General features: G+C 34.1%; 1 protein-coding gene across 6 annotated transcripts in view; it reads right to left on the reverse strand.

Moving 5' to 3' along the window:
* slo (calcium-activated potassium channel slo) overlaps window positions 1–22,782 on the reverse strand; it is a 427,716-nt gene that overhangs the window by 169,659 nt on the left and 235,275 nt on the right. For 3 of the 6 annotated variants that reach the window (XM_069824442.1, XM_069824447.1, XM_069824444.1), the window contains exon 14: window positions 457–507. The exons of the other annotated variants lie outside the window; for them this stretch is intronic. In XM_069824442.1, the coding sequence (XP_069680543.1) occupies window positions 457–507 (51 nt within the window). The remainder of the gene's footprint in view (window positions 1–456; window positions 508–22,782) is intronic. 6 annotated transcript variants of the gene reach the window in all.

Consider the following 22,782-nt stretch of genomic DNA (forward strand, 5'->3'; position numbering starts at 1 on the left):
ACTTGTGTTAAAGAACTAAATCCCGGCAGAGTTCATACCCAATCACAAGCGTCACCTGACTTCAGGAGCATGCAATTAGGTTGTGAAGAACTACATGGGATGGACTCTTTGCAACTCACCAACAGATTATTGTAATAACTATTCGCTGTATTCGTTATTTTTTAAGGTTATCATCACCAGAAGCATACAGTAATGCTCCTTATTTCTAGATAATATGTCGAAACTTATAAACCAAATATATTTTTTGTATTTGTATTATAAAAGAAGACTTCAAAAGTATACAATTCTGTATATATCAAACCTCTGCTGGTAAGATGCAAGTGTCTACTCCATCTATTCTTACAACCTTCAAGCACCCTTCTTTGATCTACAAAATGGTTGTAAGAATGACTAAATGTATGAAAAATGTGCGTGTCTGAATGTGTGAGTGTCCGACTGAGCAGGCGTGATACATACTTGCTCTGCCCACCATCTGCACTGCTCGGACTCCCTTCCGGAACGTAGCCACTGTGTGTTTCCGCCCCAGCGTGTCGGAGAGAGACAAGTTTAGTGTTAGTTAAGGGTGTTAGGGGACGTAACAAAGGTGTTACACTTATCAAGGGTTGACAGGAAATAGGTGGGGTTGAAAAAATTGGTATACCATTCTTCATGGGGTTGCAGGGTTAAATAAGGGTATAATCAAGTCCCAAAAGATCCTGTACAATAATAGGAAATCCATTCCTTATTAAGGGTGGAGGTGAAATGGGGGTGCAGGTCGTCTTTGGTGGTCGAGTGGTTACCGTGTTTATTAATATATTTGAGGTTGGCAGATTTAAACCAAGAAAAGGACCATAAATTCTTAAGTAGAATATAAATCCTTAGCCTGAAAGATAAGTAAAGTGAGGGTACCATGTATGGTAGTTTCATAAAACACAAAAGACAGTGTTGATCTAAATGAGACGTTGGAAAGCAATGGTGGATCATTAATGTTTAGGTGAGGGGTTTGGACTTTTTCCATTGCTGGTTGTCACAATCAAAAATTAAGACAACGTTTCGAAGGGTGTTCTCCCTTCGTCTTCAGCTATTCTGTATGACTGATCGTTGAACGTACGTAACGATCCCAACAGTAGGTTTTTTCCTTTCTCTCCTTCCTTCCACCTGAAGACGAAGGGAGACCACCCTTCGAAACGTTGTGTCTTAATTTTTTATTGTGACAACCAGCAATGGTAAAAGTCCAAACCCCTCACCTAAACACAAAAGACAGTCCCGAAATATGAGGGCTCCAGGCAAAAATTTAATACCCGTTTCTCGTACAGGGCTAAATATAACTCTGCCAATCATCCTCACCTATAACCCTATCAGCAGACGATATTAAATTTTGAATTAGGTACTCTCATTTTAGAAAATTAATTTCAAAATATCAGACTAGCAGAGTCTAGGAACATCTAAGTAACAACTTTTGGAGACATCAGTAACCAATCAACCAGGGATGCTGGAAGTGGACACACTTGGATAGAAAATGGTTGCTACAAGGCTGTTCATGATGCGATGATCCTACCTCAATGGCCCTGCTATGATAAATGGAGTTATATAATTTCACACAATAGAACAATAAATCATACTAAATAAAGCCGGCGAAATGAATCACAATAAATTAACCCATAACAATAAAAATTGTAACCTAACATGTGAAGGATGGAGGGGAAGAATGACGTGGAGGGATAGGAATGCAGCTGCAGCAAAATCAAAAGCACCAGAGTGGAGGTGATATTGTGTGCATCTCGACAGCAATGCAAGGTGATGTGATGAGAGGAACAGGGTTTAAAGGCCTACCCAAAGTCTGCCAAATGTCTAATGAGCATATATATAACATAGTTTGATTTCGTAGCCCTTCATAATATAAACTTATAAACAAGGTCACTCTACTCAATGCTGACCAATTAGGGCCAGATACAGGAGAATTAAAAGGACTATATAAGGCAATTATGGCTCGCATAGCTATCAGTATTTTAGGTTATGTATTACTGGAACACTTAGATCAAATTACGAAGACATAAGAAAGTTTTTAAAATGTTACAAAACACTTTGAATTTGAATAACTTAACCAATATGAAGAAAAAAAATATTTATAGTTAAATTACGACGCGTGTTCAGAAAGTAAGTTCCGATTGGTAGTAAATAAGTGAAATAGCAACATTTTCAATACCGGAACTATTTTATTACTACACTATTACACACATTGTTAGCTACTTCTACATATCTTTATACTGGGGAATACAGTTTTAAAGCATTTATCAAGCCTGTTGCCATTTTTCCGACCCAAATCTCACAGTTATGTTCACGTAATTATTGCTTTTGATCATATTCAGCACTTTTTTTCTGCATAAATTGTTTCGAGATTTAATTTAGGCTACCAATCAAAGAAAAATCTTTGTAACTATAATTATCAAAGCACTAAACACAAATTTACACTCTGCACAAGTGTGTAACCACAAAACTGTTCATAGTGAAATGAAATCGCTTGCCTACTACCAGCACTACTAAAACGAAAATTGCTGTAATGACTGAAGTCAATAAAACATTGAGACAGCATATTTTCTATCTGTTATCGAAACTCCAACAACTCACACAAAAAGAAGATTACAATGGTTACCAAAAGATTGACTCCGTTATGGATAATATTAAGATATTATGCAAAAACAGACATTAAGTATAACTCCAATTATCCGAACACCGAATATCCAGGTCGATTTAAAAAAAATATACAGAGTTCCTTTTAATGTTTCATTGTGTGTAGAGTACCGGTACCGGTCCATTAAAAATACATTTTGCATTTAAATGTTTTTGTAACTTTTGTTCTTTTAAAAAATACTTTTCATGTTTAAATATTAGCAACTTTTGTTCTCTTAATGTATGCAGTACTGAAATTTTACAATAGCATGACAGAATGATTTTCACTTCTGACCCAATCATCCTGATTTCTGTATATCCGAATCATTCTAATCCCAAATTAGTCTGGATAACTGGAGTTATACTATACATTTAGAGATGTGACCGAAATACAACAGTTCATATTAAAGCATATAATTCGAGTTCAACAGATATTAGTTAGCAATATAATAGACCTATGTGATTACTAGGGCTCGGAAGTTTGTGAAATATCATCTTTTTTCTGAGACATCACAGACAATGCAGGATGCAATACAAACTAATATAGCCTACTTTTATTTTGCATTTTCTTGCATTTTTTGGTATTTTATTTTCTATTGGTCATTTTTTAGGAAATATCCTACGTTTTGTTGCATTTTTGCCCTTTTCTACTTACGAACGGACATTTTTTTTACGGTGTAGTCGCAGTCTATATTCTAGAACCCGTTGCGTCTTACAAGAGTTTTCTGTATGGTTGCATCAGCCTTACTTCTGATCACGTGTATTAGTGCTTCCCCCCATTAAACGCAAGAGAACAAATACTGCAGCCGCAGTGCTCGCAGTCAACATATTGTATCACACAAGTGAAGACATAAAAATGTCAGAATAGAAGCGGTAAGCACAATAAGCCTTCGGGTCCCTCCTCTGTACAAGAGAGAGAGAGAAAAAAAAAGCAGACAACATTTTTTGCGGCAGTCGAGTTTGGTGACAATGTATTTTCCATAGATGGAAGTGTACTGTTTTGTTTGCATTCTACTATTAAAATCATGTTAATGTCATATTTTCAGAAATTTAAGGTTATTCTATAGGTCATTTTCTGTGTTTTTAGGTCCTCAACTTCCGAGCCCTAATGATTACTTTCACGTGTTAATACTGAATTAAGCTGTAAATACGGTACCTCATTTACTAGTATGGCTCTGAAGATGGCTCCCAAGCTGAAACTACGCATTTATAAAATTAGTTAAATATTAACACGTGAAAGTAATCACCATATATTATATTACAAAGTGATATAGTGTTAAAAGTTGTGTAATCAAGATATTACTCTTTAACAATGGAGGAAATAGATTATCGCAAACAATTTTATTTTCCATATGGCGATCTAAAATTACATCGAACATATATCTTGATTTTTTTTTACATCCAATGGCTAAATGAGGGTTTATGTTTATGTTTGCCTTAATGCATAAAATTGGGACATTTTGCGGTCGTAATTGTAACAAAATATTCAGAGTACTACAGAAGATGGCTAACAGTTCGTGTAATTAAGTGATTATGACTAGTACTGAAAATCTTATCATTCCTTTTATTAACAACCACCTGAATGTCAGCAACCAATCAAAACTTACTTTCTGGACGCGCCTCGTACACTATGTGAATAATGAAAATACATATTACCATCATTACACATATTAAAAAGACCAAGTAAGATACAAGTCACTATAAATCCATTAAAAATTAACTTACACTGATAAAATTTAGTATGCAATAAAATGTAGCTATGTTTGGGCATCATTACGTAGAAACATTGTTTCGTGACAACTGAGTCATAAATTAGTTGATAAAATTTATCTTCCTCATAATGACATAGAAGGGCAAAATTTGGGAGGCTTTGGTCTTGGTCTCCCCACCCCATATTGTGAGCTTCACAGAGCATAAGAAGGTGACAAGATGGAAGCAGCTGCAGCAAACTGCTATTGGGAAAGGGGGAAAGTTTAGGAGAGGAAGGACGATTCGATTGTTAAGGAAAACAGAGCAATGCCTCATATTGATGCAAAGTGACAAAGGAGACCAAGAGTGAACCTCAAGCTGCGGTACTATCAGGAGCAGCTTGTTTACATAAGCTACCAACTCCGACAATAAAATATTCCCCTTCTATAATGACAATGGAAAACTGGCCACTTATAATTTTTTAATACGACAGTCTACAATTCATATCTCCAGAAATAATTAATGTTTACTTTTGTATTTTTCAGTTATAATTTATAAGATTTTATCTGTATGTCATGTAAGGTCTATAAATTTATTACAGACTTAATAAAAGCTTTTGAAACTATTTTTAATACACATTAGAAATAAAGAAAATTGTTACCAGATGGGCATAATATCAAAATACTTTGAATGTGAGGAAGTAATAATTGTCCGTTCATCTGAAGTTAAATAGTGTGAATTTGTAAACTGAGTTAATGAGTTATTAAATTACTGTTATACAGATAATATTAAATAAAATTATTTTATGGCATCCTAGCATTATAAACAGGTTGTTACTACATCAAAAATCGTGCGTGATTGACTTGTTATAGCATGCGTGCCAATAAAAGCAATGATGTATTTGCTATGACGTAATACCTGAATGCTTGCTATCTTGGTTATAGTTTCTACGCGCGATGGAACAAGAAATATAATGCAGGACAGAAGGTAACGTATCATTTATTTCCAATCTTTAACAATTTTGTATCACCTTTCTAATATCACATAAAACAGTTCTGTGGTTCAAAGACACTATATTAACAAAATAAAGGAACATTTGTAACATAACCTGCAAGGTCATCCATTTCTATATACTCAATGCCAAGGCCAGGCGCAACTAATTAATACGAACATATGAAGACAATTTGTCAGTTATGGATTCCGAATTGAATTTCTTTATAATTTCTTTTCTACAATTTATAATGCTAAGATGCCATAAAGTGCTGTATCCAACTCGTGGATAATCTTATTATGACACTTGTGAAAATTGTCGCACGAACAATAGTTCATTATTCATTGTTGCTTTATTAGTTATGTGGAGACATATGCCATTAATTTTTAGTATAAATACGTGGAAATAATGCTTTCCCTGGGAAAGAATGCAATAATGAATACCAATCCTGCATAATTCACAAAGTTTAATTCTATTAGCTGTCTATAAATGACTGCATAATGCATAAATTACAGAAAAGTACAGCTCTTCTTTCCATTCTTTTCTTCTTCAACAGAGATGGCATATGGGTTTCATGTCTCGTAAGAGGGAAATTTTTTTGTTGGATACTGAATGTTACTTATACCCCAGATCACATATCACAGATTGATCACTGTTATTGGCTTTGAAGGCAACAATTTTTATCAATTTTGCTATGCTGCCATCTAGCGACAGAAGAAGAAATCACGTTATAACTCCCATTTGAATTGCATGAAACAACTGTACTTCCATCTAGTGGTCGTTACTAATCGACAGTGGCAATCCTGGTGGTTGTTCTCTTCTACATGTGACAGTTAAGAATTTTGAAAATGTGTTTTCAAAAAGACAATAATCACGGTCAGTAAGGACTGTCATCAACCTTTCACTTTCATCGTAACTTGATATGGCGTGGGGTTCATGGCTTTCTTCTGCAAGATTAAAAGTATCTTCCCAAGTTAAAAACGTTCGGAATATGTATTATATGTCTTTCTCGTGTTAAATTTTTTCGTACCAAGTTAACAAGTTTCGGCCTGTTATTGGCCTTCTTCAGAGCTGGTTGTTGTGGTCTTGGCGCCTTTTGTTTTGTTTCCTGTGGGGGTGTGTTTGTGTAGTGAAATGTGGAGTCAATTTCAGAACACACATACTCTTTGACTCCACATTACACTACACAAACACACCCCCACAGGAAACAAAACAAAAGGCGCCAAGACCAGCAACAACCAGTTCTGAAGAAGGCCAATAACAGGCCGAAACATGTTAACCAGGTACGATAGAATTTAACATGAGAAGGACATATAATACATATTCCGAAGTGATATAGTATTAAAAGTTGTGTAATCAAGATGTACATTAAAAAATTTGTAAACAATTTTGTTTAATCAACACAATTGTGTTTTTATAAATACCGTAAAGTATAGAAAGAACTGTTTTTAATAATGAAAACTGACTTCTGTTTTTTTGTTGTAAAATTACAGGATTTTTTACAGAAAATTCAGATGTACATTCACATCATGTAATCTGAAGGATAGTCTTTTCATACGTAATATGCGAACTGATGGAAGAATAGCTTCAAACTTACTAGACTTCCGATGTTGATCATTTAACTATATAAAATAAATATCAATATTACAGCAACTTTGTAATTTAATTGTAATTTTTTTTATAAACTTAAAACATACGCATGTAATTTGACTTGTACCACAAAACATATCATGATTATTGCACATCATGATTTTAAATTAATATGGAGGGAAGTAATTTGTTTGTCTGGAGCTAGTAGGTTTTGTAAGCAAACACTCCCAGATATTATTCGTGGTTCCGCTTCCAGCTACAATGCAAGTATGTAATGGAGGCAACAGGCTACCAACCTCACCTAAAAGAGAGCGACATTCTATTATACTGTATTACCAAGTATAACGGTGAAACAACAACATCAACAACATCAACATCAACAGTAACAGTAACAGTAGCAGCGTCAGCAGCATCAACCAGCGGCAGCAGCAGCAATAGTGGGCGACCGACACAAGCAACCTAGTACAAATCAACCTGCTCCGTACTGCTCACTTGCTCGACAGGAGTGGGGGAGAATGTGTTTCCATGGCGACTCTACAAACCGGATCAGGAGGTCAACAAACTGGCTTGCAAGTGTGCAGCTCTCTGTCATTTCATTGTTTAGAGGGTTTACCATATCAATGTGTCCTCATTCTAAAAGGTTCAACATGAATTCATTATTAAACAGTCCTGTATCGTACATGTTTCGCGAATTTTTTCAGTCTTATATAAAGTGTTTAAGAAGAGGAATACAAACTTGAAGGCAAACAGTATTCATAAAAAGCACATTTTTATAGAAAATAAATCCCAAAACCAATATTTTCGAAAATTTCTTCCCCTCTGGGGTGATACCAACAGTAGGGAAACATCGACTCATTAGAAATTATATATATTATACAATGAAAGAGTAATGGAACGGAGAAAAATTCTCTCCGGCGCCGGGATTTGAACCCGGGTTTTCAGCTCTACGTGCTGATGCTTTATCCACTAAGCCACACTGGATACAACCCCGGCGTCGAATAGAATCGTCTCAGATTAAGCTCCAACTCTTGGGTTCCCTCTAGTGGCCGCCCTCTGCACATAGACATCTATGACGTAGTGCAGAGGGCGGCCACTAGAGGGAACCCAAGAGTTGGAGCTTAATCTGAGACGATTCTATTCGACGCCGGGGTTGTATCCGGTGTGGCTTAGTGGATAAAGCATCAGCACGTAGAGCTGAAAACCCGGGTTCAAATCCCGGCGCCGGAGAGAATTTTTCTCCGTTCCATTACTCTTTCATCATTAGAAATTAATTCGTGCCTACCCTTCTGCCCCCAATCACTGTCATTTATTTTAGGGGACTTCCCATATCTATACGTCCTCATTATAATAGTAGATTATGCAACGAGCCTATAATGGTAGTAATTAAGACGCGAGGATGTTTATAAAACGAGCACAAGCGAGTTTCATAATTTTCATACAAGTGTCTTAATTGCCATTATAGGCAAGTTTCATACGACTTTTTATGTTCGACCATATTTATAACTTGAAATTATTCATAAGTATTTATGTTATTGTTATGTGAGTGAGTGCAATAGCCTACCTCATAAATTGTGAGATGTGCGCAGACGCGAAAGTATTGATTTTTTCCGGGAAACGAATGTCGACGACCTTGATATAATCTAGAGAGTAAGATAAAAATTAATCTTGATATAACCTTGAAATTGAATTCGACATTGAAAAACGAGATGACAAATTGAATTTATTTGAATATTATTTACAATTAACGCTAATTGTTATAGGATCAGAACATAACCTTCTGCGACAGTATTGGATTTCCAGCCTCCGTGACGTTTCCCTAGTTGTCTTTCGATTGCATATCCGAGAATAATCGAAAACCTGAACTTTAATGAATAGGTGTACTTTAATGACATGCATTAAAGGACTGCTACCAGGTGTATAATTACTACATTTCGGCATGGTCGAGCATAAAAAGATTTAATTATAACAGTAGTCGGGGAGAAAGATGCAACTTCTGACGTCTCTAGTAAAGCACGTGGTACAGGGGCAAAGCACGATGTTCCAACTAACAGCATTCCCCCTTCCTTCACCCCAATTGGAGACATTCAACTGGATAGCAGGTGAGTGGATGGGCGGACAGATAAGCCCAGAAGGAAAGTTAGGAGATGTATACATGTAACAATATCGTGTTTACTTCCTGTGTGGCTAGGGTGACCAGACGTCCAGATTTCACCGGACATGTCCTCCGTTTTTAGTATTTTGTGAGCATCCGGCTTTTTACAATAAAGCCAAAATGTCCGACTTCTTGCCTTTCAAGAATATGTTGTTGTTGTTGTTTTCTAATGCCAGGTGCTTGACAATAAAGTCATTTGACCTCTTGCACTCCAATATTTTTCAAAGATATTATCATGACCAGCCACTGAAGCACAGATTTTGAGGTGTTCCGAATCGATTTCTTGGTTTGAGTTGCACAATGGGCAGTTAGGGGACTGATATATTCCAATTCTATGCAGGTGTTTGGCCAAACAGTCATGGCCTGTTGCCAATCTAAATGCAGCTACAGACGATTTTCGTGGTAAATCGGGAATTAACTGTGGATTATGATGCAGAGAGTTCCATTTTTTCCCTTGTGATTGTGTTATCAAATTTTGTTTGTTGAAGTCTAAGTATGTAGATTTAATAAATCTTTTCACAGAGTAATATGTAGATTTAGTAACAGGTCTGTAAGTAGCAGTGCTGCCCTTCTTTGTTAAAGCATCCGCATTCTCGTTTCCCATGATTCCATAATGGGATGGTATCCATTGGAATACAATTCTTTTATTGAGTGATATTAATTGAGAGAGGATTTTAGTTATTTCTGCTGTTTGAGATGAAGGTGTGTGTTTAGAGACTATTGATAGAAAAGCTGCTTTGGAGTCTGACAATATAACTGCATATAACTTTCAAGAACATAATGTACCAAATATTAAAAATACAGTTGGGCCTATGTAAGATAAAATCTGAGATCAAAAGTTTGTGTTTCTGTTGTTATATGAAAAATATGCATTTTATGAATTCTGTGCTCTAAAAGAATTTGTTTGGAAGCAAGATGAAGCTTTTTCTTGGAAACAATAGATTTTCAGTGGAATACATTTTTTGAGCAGGTTGTGAATGTTACGTGTTTCCAAACTTTGCTGTATATATATATATGACAATTTTCTTTTTTTTCGATAACTGCACATAATGTCAATGTTGATAGGGTATTTTCACTAATCAACACCCAATGGTCAGATGAAAGGAACAGACTATCAGTAGAAGCAGTAAAGGGTATTGTTAACAGTACAATATAATTTGAAGCATTTTACATGTAAAGAATTTCACACCTATTTATAGAAATTCCCAAAGGTGCTGAAGGACACTTCCTCTTCACAGAAGTATGAACAATGAAACTGTAAGATTAATAACAATGAATAGCTTTGGTACTGTGTTTGCCTATTGCTTTTATCGTTCTCAATGAATGAAAAGGAATTTTAATGTGTTGTCAGGCTTTTTTTTTAAATGTCCTGCTTTTTTCCTTCATATGTTCTGCTTTTGAACATTTTTATCTGGCCACCCTATCTGTGACGCCAGAAAGGCAAGTGACGTATCCAGTTCCCAATGGCTGAAGAGGATACAAAGGGGTTCAAAAATATAAGTTACAGATCTGTCACAAGTTGCTTCTTTGCCTGCGGGAGTTTTAAATCTTCCCATGCAAGTTTCAGAGCTTAAAAAAAAGTATGTAAGAAGGGGGGATTACAAGCTCGAAAAAAGTACAAGGTAAAGGTATATCCTTTACATTCCATGAAGGCGCTTGGGAGGCATGGAGGTATAGGACCATGCTTTCGTGATTTCGGCTTAAGACTGAGATAGCCAGCACCTGCTCTGACCATCTTTTACCACTCAATTTGATAGGAGGCTCAGTGAATCTCGGGGTTATTCTGGAAGTTTTGGCAACGAGAAAAATCCCACCACCATCTGGCACCTTCCAGTCAGTAGATGTATTCATAAAAACAAGTGGATGATGTAACTTCTTACAGAACATACGTAGATCATAAAATCAGTACCTATCTTACAAGTCCCATCTTCATCCCTAGCTTTACTGTCTCCTGAATGTTATGTCCCTGGCTCATTGATGACGTCATGTAGTGCTAAGAAGAGTATAGAATGGAGACTGTCTACATGTGAAAAGGTGTTATGATTTACAGGAGTCAAATCACATGTATATTTATTATTTGATTAATTTTTTTGGAATGTAAGAAGTAATACCAAAGGTGTTATGTATATCAGAGTAAGTGAAAAAATGAAATGAAAATGTCTGAATAGACATTTGTCTTCTTTATATTGTCTATGAAATGAAGTACTCGTCACAGGTGGTTAAGTGAGACATTTTTCTGTTTAGTTCCAATTAACGACTTTCAAATCTATACTAATAATAAATCTGTAGCCAAAATTTTTCTGGTAATTTTCGATTTTCCAAAAATAATTGGTCCTAACATATATAATTAACCGCCCTGAAACCGAAAATCGCTTTTTTGAAATTTTTGTTTGTATGTCTGTCTGTCTGTCTGGATGTTGTTACCCTTTTACGCGATAATGACTGAACCGATTTATATGATATTTGGAATATAAATTAAGTTCTTTGTAACTTAGAATTTAGGCTATATGTCATTCAAAATATTTTATTTAAAAGGGGGGTATAAGGGTGCATGAATTAAATAAATCGAAATATCTCCCTTATTATTAATTTTCATGAAAAATATTACACAACAAAAGTTTCTTTAAAAATAATTTCCGATAAGTTTTATTCTATGCAAAATTTTGATAGGACCGATATTTAATGAGATAAATGAGTTTCAAAATTACAATAACAACACCATCGGAGGCGGTGTAATGAAATAAAAAACAAATGACTTCGTCTATAAGGGGCCTTGGACAACAACAGAGAATGTTTCTGTATTTGTATGAAGTAATGTCGGAAGCTAAATTAACCGATTTGTGTAATTAATTATTAATTCACCATTGGAAAGTGTAATTTCTCTAGATGGACATAATGCTATAATGTTATTACAGTAACTTCTGAGTGAATCGAGGACAGGTAAGATTAAAAAAGCTTCTTATGCACAGAAAACTTGATAGGCTATTCTGTACATTCGTTTCCTGTATTTCCTAAAATAATTTTTATGACCGAATGAGTGGTCTCTGGATCAAAATGATCGCATTTTAATTTTTTTTAACACAATTTAAATTAAGTAACATAATAAACGATATATCCTTCTATCAAACACGACTGTTCCCTGGACCAAATATCCTATTTTAATTATGTAATTACTTTATATTTATTTCTAACGGGTGCAGCAGAGTGCACGGGTACGGCTAGTGTTACATAAACTAACTTAGAATGTCGGGCAACAGTCTCGTAAACAATCTGAAAATTTTAAAGGACCCATGTTTTACTAGAGGGAAAGACTGAACAACATGTAGTATTAACAATAAAGATATTTTAGCTCGGTAGGCATTTACTTTTAGAAATATATTACCAGTATCTAATTTTATGAATACTACCTGCCAAAAAGTCTGTAACAGTATTCTAACACTCTATGTAAGAAACAGACTACCATCGCAGACAAATAAAGATTGTATATTAATTAAAAGGGATAACAAATAAGGAATACTAAGGGCTGTCTACCAATGTTAATTGGTCCTCGCAAGTACAATGTCCCCAGAAGGGTTAGCTGCAATCAGAAGGGCACAATTTGCTATTCTCATCCAAAAAAATATCTGCTATATACATCCCATAACAAAGACTTATGGTTACAATGTTTTATTGACATTCTGAAAGCAATGTGCATGTACTCTGTTATATTATGATTAACTCAGTCATGTGTATGCACAAACGATTCTACAAATCGCAGTGCAAGAGTCAGTAATGAACCAACACCAAAAATTCAATTGCATCTTATGTGAAGTACACAAAAATTAATAAAAAAAATCCATTAACTAAAAAAAAAAGGATATTCTACAATATTTGTTTCTATCAATTTTCGTGACAAAATAAAAACTCTACTGACATCTGACACATTGAATTATTATACCGATGCATGGTTTTGGAAATGCTTTATACATATTAGCTAAATAGTGTAAACAATGTAAGATAAAGATTAACTACATAATTGTAGTAAATAAAAGGATTATTTACATGAATAAATCTAAACTACCGGTACAGATATCTGATGATATCCCATGGAAAAGAGACTCCAGATTTTGAATACAAAGTCTTGACACAAGACAACCACAGTATTCTTCTACAGGTCCGAGGTTTGAGACCCAACGTTGAACATTGTAAGATTTTTCGAGGTATTACATAAGAATCTTGTAATAAATACTTTTATAACATCTACAAATAGACCATGAGCATTAAAATGTAATTATATAACACGGGTAAAATATTTACATTATAATATTTTTATTTATAATCCTTTTTGTAACAGTGCAGCATTAGAAAGTAGGCCTACTTTTTATTTAATATTTTAAGTTGCTTAAATGAACATTTTCAAGGCCATATGTAGAAAGTACGTTTACTTGAAACAAGATTTTTAATTAATATATATATTTTATTTATGGCAATTTTAAGGGAAAAATGGTAATTAAACGTAAATTTAAATTATGCAATATTTTACTCTCTCCCTTCTTTATGTGTAACATTTATATTGATTATGATGCGTGGAGATTTTTACATTTTACATAACCTACATTAGATGCTAATTCAAATCTACTTCGACTTATGAATTCAAAACCCAATTTATAAGTTCAAAGAATACATGAAATACTGCTGTTACACACGGAAATAAATTAGACAAATTAATTACAGTACAGTAATCTACAAAAAAATATAATAATAATAATTTACGATACAATGGCCACCCTACATATTTGGTGGCCATGCCTGCCCCGTCACAGGATTTCTACATGCATCAAAATTATTGTTACGTATATGATAATAGTGCTAATCATCTGGAGAATACCCCTAAATACCTCAGAGTGACATGCACAGAAAAAAAATGAAAAATTTACATTAAAAAAGTTCATATTTAATTAAAATTGTGAGGAGTAAATTACAATTTTATTAATATAAATATTACAGTGTTAATGTAATACATAAAATTAATATTTGATTAACTCTATCTGTATTGAACAAAGGACACATCTATGACATGCAATAAACACCTCTTTGCTGAATAACAAACGATTCAGACTTTAAAATCTATATATTTTTCATAGTCACAGAGAAAGGTTCCATCACTCTTGTTATTCTTCATTCAAACTAATCAATGCCCGGTGTTAAAAACTTCTTTGCTGCTGAATTTTAAATGTTATGCATTCCTATTTAAAGTTCGTTCAATAACCACTGAAAATGTGACTTTTAAATCTCAATAACTAATATATTCTTAAGTCAATGTATACAAAACAAGCTACCAGTTTAGTAAGCAATAAATAAGAATGAAAAACACTTCAAAATCAATGAAAAGAAGTTTTGTTGACTCTGAAATCAAAGCAACAGACATTAATTAAGTTAAATTTTAAAAAGTGACATAACCTTTTTACAATAACAATGAAAAACAATATCTATATATGTACAAGCTGAAATATTCTTGTGAAGAAACTTGTCTTAAAATTATCGACGGCATATAAAGAAAGCTGCACAGATTCCTCCAGCACGTTCCCTCTGTTAAATCAAATGACACTACAGTGTAAGTACGATTATAAAAAAAAAAAGTGGTTCTTTTTTCTACAATAATGGGGACCAACATGTACTGTTTCATACACATAATACAAAAAACTGAAAATTTTTCACAAACACTATCTTAAATTTTAATTTCAAATCAATTTATTATTTTATTTTTTATTTTGATATTAATTCGGATGTAATGGAGGCAAAATTTTGAACTTCATTACCACAAAATATATATACACCGTAACTTAATCATAATCTTTATATTTTAGAAGCACTTATGTGTAATTATAACTAGGAAATTGAGAGTGCCACTTTCAATTAATAACATACATTACCGGTATTCACAGTTATGTAATTTTTAATATCTGAAAAAGTTGTGTTCAAATATGGGTTCTGAATAAGACAGTGAAGAAGGTCAACATCAGGTCACATTAAGGTTACCGGTATTATATATTATGTTTAATATTTCATCACTAATGAGAATTTGAATTTTAATGGACATAAGTTAAGTCTATCTGGTGCCATTTAAGAAGTTTTAAAAATCTGTTACTTTTTTCTGCACTTTCATAAAAATTAATTTTATTTTTTATGTCCATTCTAAGCTTGCCAATTACAATACCGGTACTAAGAAATATTCGAGAATGAAGATTCGAAGTGAATTTTTTTATAGTTCAAGGGAGGTGTAAATGTTTATTTAATCTTGACAGATAACCAAGCAAAAGCTATGCATCCAGCAAAGTAACATTTGTAATTGTGATAGGTACAACAATTCATAAAAGTAGAAAAAAGTGATATAAATAATTACTGTACACAGCTAGATATCGGGCTATTTTATTGGGACAGGAGTGCAGATAATCTGAAAAACAGTTAGAGGGTCGGATAATAGAGGTTATATTGTATCTCATATCAGCAAATGTTTTTAAAAAGTTTATAGATTCTACTGCATGAAATTGTGTACTTCATCTCATACTTCAAGTTAATGTAATACATTTCCATTTCGAAATATGTGTATGGAACTACAAAACTATTAACTATTTACAGGTATGTTTAGTTGAAATGATTATAAAATTATAGAATTATATTACATCGTGAATTATCTTTGTAACTCACAAAGAATGAAACAATAATGAATATAATCTGTGCATTAAGTTGAAAGTGGAAAAAGTAATCATGCCTTGTTCAAGATGCAAACTGAGAATTTATTTTGTAATTAAATATCTGTAATAATAAATTTCTAAATTATAGACATCAGCTCAAAGAATTCTGAGCGACCACAAGGATCCTGAATACAATAATCATGTATAATAATGTGATGTGATACATTAAAGAAAAAAGCCTCCAGAATTTACGATACCGGTACTGTTAAATAATTGAAGAGTACAAGGGAAAAAAGGTGACTGTCACAATTCTGTTAAAGGTGACGTTATTAGGTTTGTTCCAGCACAGTTCAGAATCGATTCTGAACTGCCTGCTCATGCGCAGAAGCTCGATGTGCATTCCAACAAGACTAGAAATGATTCTGAACCGATACTGAACTCCCAGTTACTTGTTCCAATGTACTTTAGAACTCGTTCGGAATGAGTGACATTGGTTCTCGATTAAGAGCAGTAACTGGGAATTCTGAGCCACAATTCTGAACTGCTGACGTATGCGCAAGTGGTTTAATCTGAAGTTAAGGTTAAAATGCTTCGAGACTAGGCAGATTAAAATAAAAAAAGTCCATCATGAGTGATTTGGAAGGTGATAGAGATATATTTTACGAAGAATTAAGTTCGGAAGATGAATATTAATTTTAATATGAGAAGAAACTTCGAAGGCCGTGAAAGAAGAGTTCAAGAAACGTTACAACAATGTAAAATCTCGAACTAGTTCTGACACCGTACATAACTGGTGCCAGTAGCGGCTGGCGGTCAAAATAATGAGTGTGCTATAATCTCTATATCGGCCTACACTTATGTATTTATCTTAATTTGGAGTCTCGCCTAGTGATGAAATATGAAGTCCATAAGACGTTCTTTCGTACTGCAGAACTTGTCATTTGGTGTTAAACCCCTCCATCTTGGACATCATACACTTTTCTATTGACAGTATTGCAAGAGCAGAGAGACGATCCTGGGACATAGTGTTCCTTAAAAACGTTTTTATGCGTTTCAAGCAAGAAAAATATATTTTTGGCTCAGCAGTGGTCATTGGTATTGTACCGGTAACCAAAATATTTAACAACTTCGATACTTCACAGAATGGATCCTGTAAATTGTTGTTCGGAAGTCAGGTCTTCCGTATAGAAATCCAACTTGTATCTGGAACACTCTTTTGTTCAGTATAGTATAGCTGTTGACAGCAACTTTAACTGGTAGATGGCAGCAGCAGTCGGACACTTGAATTACCAAATACATTGTACATAGTTCCGAATTCTTCCACAAACAAGCTTTCTTTCGTTACGCTTTACTTTTGCAATCTCCAAGCTATGTTGTGCTGAAGCTGACTACAGCACTTTCCCGCGTAAAAATAGCCAATCAAAGCAGTGATTTCAGCTTCGCACATGCGTATAACTGTCTACATTTTTCATGTGGAGCTTTGAGTAGCACAACGAACCCCCTGAGGCACCAAAGAGCGGAGAGCGAAGACTAAACACTTTATAACGCGTCATGAACATAACCACGGGAAATTGTCAAATGACAGATCAAATATTATGGTGGTATTACAAATACATTATTTGAGCCAAAATTATCATTGTGCTGTAGCACTGTAGCACATAAGGACGGGCCGCCCCTGACTGGTGCATATATCGAAAGAAGTTCCGTATTAGTTCGGAACACCTTCTGAATTGCTTGCTGGAACAAACCTATTAATTAAACGTGTTAAGTTACTTCAGTTATTGTCACACATGAATAACTGATGTTACTCTTTAAATCTTAATGCGATTTTGGAATAAACAATCTAATAAAACCATCATTTTCTCTTTCCCTCCATTTGATGACTTAAGGCTGATTCACAATAAACCAGGAACGGAAACGAGAACGGAAATAATGTTAAAATATACGTATTTAAATGTGAGTATTCACAATAGTTAATTGTGAATGCTCACATTTAAATACATTTATTTTAACATTATTTCAGTTCCCGTTTTTGTTGTAGTTTCCGTTTCCGGTTTATTGTGAACCAGCCTTTACACTGGTTGGCTTCTGAACCGTCCAAAATTTGCAGTAATATACTGAATTACGGTACGTCATTATCTCACCCTTGACAGAAATGTAACATTCATCATTTTTCCCCTGCACTCCTCAACTGTGATTAATATAAGATGCACCTACTGAACCTATTCCTATTCAGCTTCACTTTAAACACAGCTTCCTGCGATTCTTTCTTGAAGAATTGTCTATCGTTTCATAATATTGGTAATAAAGATTTATCTGTTTCACATACCGTTTAGGGCTATTTTTCTGGAGCAACAAAAATAACTCTAAGAACGTTCCAGAATGCTGTCCCAGGTAGAAGAATTTAGGCAAAAATTAATGTATTTCCAATTAAAAAACAGGCCCTGCATAGAAATCTAAATTTTCACAATTTTGTTTCTTTGCATCGAACCACGAAACCTTTGATAGATACTTGTGTAGAAACATGAATTTAACACTTCAAGTATTAGAAGAATTAGTCTGAAATTACAGATTTTATTAGCATTTGAATATTACTGGTGATAATCTGATAATTCTTAATACTTTTCCACAACATTAAATATTTCTTAAACTAGACGATAACTTAAACATGTCATTGCTTTGAAGGAAACAATGGTTATATACTCAAGAGAGGTTTGCATTGAACTTTTTAAGTGTTGCTGAAATATAGAAAACGCGATGTTTCAAAGGTTGAATTTACCTTCGTCTTCAGATGAAAGAGTTGAAGATGAGAAGCAACACTAGTAGTTAGAATTGTTAGTCAAATTGAACCATTAGGAACAGCCTCAAAGAGTCATTTCCATTCTTACTCTTCATGTGTGAAGATGAAAGTAAATACAATCTTAGTGAAGTCGTGCATTCTACATTTTATGAAACAATGGAAAATGGCAAATATAAACCTCTCATGGTCAAATATCACGACAAGCTTTGCCAATGTGTTTGGATGGTCTTTAAAGCAAGAGTTCATAATACACTATGGGTCGATTTGGCTCCATTCCTAAGATATGGACACCAATGCACCGGAGGTACGAACACATGAAATGCTAGGTTTGATTCCTGCGAGATTTAACAATTGTTTGTTTCTATTATGTACAGGAAGAGGATTCATTATCCAGTGTAAATGATTATGTCATTGTTATCGGCCAAGTAACAGATGTAGCATCAGTGAGGCGTAACTGTAAAGATATTATGCTAAATAAAATACCTGGAAAATATACAAACGAGGAATTAGTTTTCTTTTGCACAACATTTTCACTGACGTCTCACTAACATAAAATGAAGACTGACATTACTCACATCTGTTATAGTGGCCTTTACAATGACGTTACACTGATTAATGCACCCCCTGTCAGAATTTGGCAGAAACAGACAACTGATGGATCTCGCAGGAGATAATCAGGATTTCACGAGTTCCGAAGATATCTACGGTGCAACTGCATTTCAATCTGGTGTATTATGAAAAGTTGCTTAGAATTACCATCCGAACATGCTGATAAAGCTTGTTGGTTTTGTGATGGAACACCCTGTATATGACGAATTATACAAGGACAAAATTGAAATGAATTTGAATAGTTTTATTTCAAGTTACATTAAAATGTTCATTGATTATAGTTCACGTTAACACTTTGTTTGTTAAAAACATAAAATTGTTTAGTCACACGTTAAAAAGTGTTAAAATTTTTAAAAAAGGTATATACCTTGGACAGACGGCCTGTTTCGACGTGATGTTACGTCTTCATCAGTGTCTCCTGAACTACTGGTGATCTTGAATTCTGCGATGTGCATTTGTCGGTTGTAGGGATGGGGGTGTGTTGCTCTTATGGTGAGGGCTGGTTGTTTGTGTGTTATGACGTATCATGACATCGAATAATGTGTGGGTATTGAACTGTTAATTGTGTATTAAGTATATGTTATTGTATGTTTGTATATTTCGTATTGTTCTAAGATGTTTAACTGTGAACGTTTTGGTGTGATGTGTATCTGTTTCTATATTATTGTAGTCATAATTATTCTTGTAACAAAAGTTCACAGTTAAACATCTTAGAACAATACGAAATATATAAACATAAAATAACATACCCACAACATATACTTAATACACAATTACAGTTCAATACCCACACATTATTCGATGTCATGATACGTCATAACACACAAACAATCAGCCCCCACCATAAGAGCAACACACCCCCACCCCTACAACCGACAAATGCACATCGCAGAATTCAAGATCATCAGTAGTTCAGGAGGCACTGATGAAGACGTAACATCACGTCGAAACGGGCCGTCTGTCCAAGGTATATAGCTTTTTTAAAAATTGTAACACTTTTTAACGTGTGACTAAACAATTTTATGTTTTTAAAATTTTCAGTAATTTTGTTATTTCCAATTACCTCAATGGAAGGAAATACTTTCTATGTTGATCCCCATAAAATATGAGTTAGTAGATCACAATGCTACATTATTTACATTATGCAACAAAATGCCATGATACTATGTAACAAAAAAAAATCAAGCTATTGTGACGGGACACCACAAATGATCATCGCTAAATCATGCATCCGATTCAATGGACGGACACATTCTCCCTCACGCTACACAAGATTCCTGCAACAAACCGAAGCCAAGCAGTCAGCATTCTCCTGCAAGGGGACAGTATACTAGCAAGACAATTGGACAGATAGACAGACAGAAACAAGAGAGAGAGATATTCACCGAACTCAGATAACATGGAACTTGTGAAATATATTTCTCAGATTTTCTTAATTTTAATATAGTTAGCTTGCTTGTATGGCTCCATACTGAATACTCAGGATTACGTGAGCCAGCTGTTATTTTTCCATCATTTATCGTAGGATTTTTGTGAACTCATCTGGCACAGTGCAATAATTTTCCATTGCTGCTTCACTAGTGATGGACAGTTATGAATTATGAAGTGGTTGAATGATGGCAGAAGAAAAGGGAGCATACTGAGAAAATCTGCCACAGTACCATTTAATTTCCTGCAAAAATTTCGCCAAGAAATGAACTCGTGTCTCCAGCGTGGAGCACCGATGCTCTAATCACTGAGTAACCAGAGCGCCTTAGTATGGTTTATGGTTTCTCAGTTATTATTTTATGCAACAACAAATAAATTTAAAATAATTTTAATTCTGTTACGATTTCATTAACTTTAGTTATTTAAGAACTACTGAAATTAAGCAATTGTTAATCTTAATTCTTTCAAAGTTCCAGTAAATCATGATGATTAATCAGCACCATGTTTCTTCATACTGTGCGAATTAATAAATCAAAACTTAATAAAGTTGTGGTAACATTATTTTAAATAGGCTAAGTTGGAAATGAGATTTTTTTTTATAGTGGAATTGAAACAACCACCAACATGTGACATTTGAAGGTGCCAAGATTTTTCATGACAACATCCCTTCCCTCTCATTGCGGCCAATAAAACGCTACTGCTCCCTCTTCCTTCCATCAATGATTTAATAGATTTTTGGTTAAAACGAGCGGGAAGGGTTGTTGCCATGGAAACTCTCGGGCACCTTCAAATATCACAAGTCGGCTGTTTTTTTTTTAATTCCACTATAAGTTTTCTAATAGATAAAAGCTTCTTGTATATAATAAAATAAAACTAAAACGTGTATAGTAGGCCTATAATTCCTTCGCCGAAAAGCAATTTGTCGATCTGTCAAAAATTATTTTCTTCTTTGTTTGGATTGTAGGCCTACTTGAAGTTGCTTCTTCAACTAAGCCTCAGACAATGAAGGATACCACTTCGAAACTAATAAGCCAGGTAAATTGCAAAAGTTAACACAGTAAAGATATCATAAAGTTATTCAGTGATTATAAGCGTTAAAAGAGTGTATCGAACAATGAACAATAACAGATTATCGTTTTATGTAGAGACTCTAGCTCAGCTCTCATAACAGTATTGGTTTACTAATCATGGACACTTACTCGATAGTACAATATAACTATCGAATAGTTAATTGATAGTGTCCATTCAGCTTTAACATCATTTTATTATGCTTTGCAATTCAAACGAATTATTCGATTTTTTCCAAATAATCGAACAATTCGATAGTTTTAAATAACTGAATTATTGGACATACAAAGCACACAGTCTCTTTCATGCACGATCATAAAGTTATTCAGTAATTATAAGTGTTAAAAGAGTGTATTGAACAATAAATAATAATAGAATATTGTTTTATGTAGGGACTCTAGCTCAGATCTCCTAACAATACTGGTTTATTAATCATGGACACTTACTCGATAGTACAATGTAACTATCGAACAATTAATTTTATAGTTTTCATTCATCTTTAATATTATTTTATTATGCTTTGTAATGTAAATAAATTCATTCGATTTTTTCCAAATAATCGAACAATTCGACAGTTTTAAATAACTGAATTATTGGACATACAAAGCACAAAGTCCCTTTCATGCACGATCATAAAGTTATTCAGTAATTACTGTATAAGTGTTAAAAGAGTGTATTGAAGAATGAATAATAATAGAATATTGTTTTATGTAGGGACTCTAGCTCAGATCTCCTAACAGTACTGATTTATTAATCATGGACACTTACTCGATAGTACAATGTAACTATCGAACAATTAATTTTATAGTTTTCATTCAGCTTTAATATTATTTTATTATGCTTTGTAATCCAAATGAATTCATTCGATTTTTTCCAAATAATCGAACAATTCGATAGTTTTAAATAACTGAATTATTGGATATACAAAGCACAAAGTCTCTTTCATGCACGAACAATGGGGGTCATAGCCAGAAACAACTGTCCCTGCGATTCCATGCAGGTCTGAGATACATCTGATTGATTAAAAATTTGCATAATATATACGTCACTGTGTATGTTAACAGAAAACCACAATTCCAAGTCACACAGAGATTGTGTGCACTCGATGTGGGTCTCTGACGTTTCGTCAGCC

Source organism: Periplaneta americana, chromosome 4 (genome assembly GCF_040183065.1).
Source record: "Periplaneta americana isolate PAMFEO1 chromosome 4, P.americana_PAMFEO1_priV1, whole genome shotgun sequence".
Lineage (NCBI taxonomy): Eukaryota > Metazoa > Arthropoda > Insecta > Blattodea > Blattidae > Periplaneta > Periplaneta americana.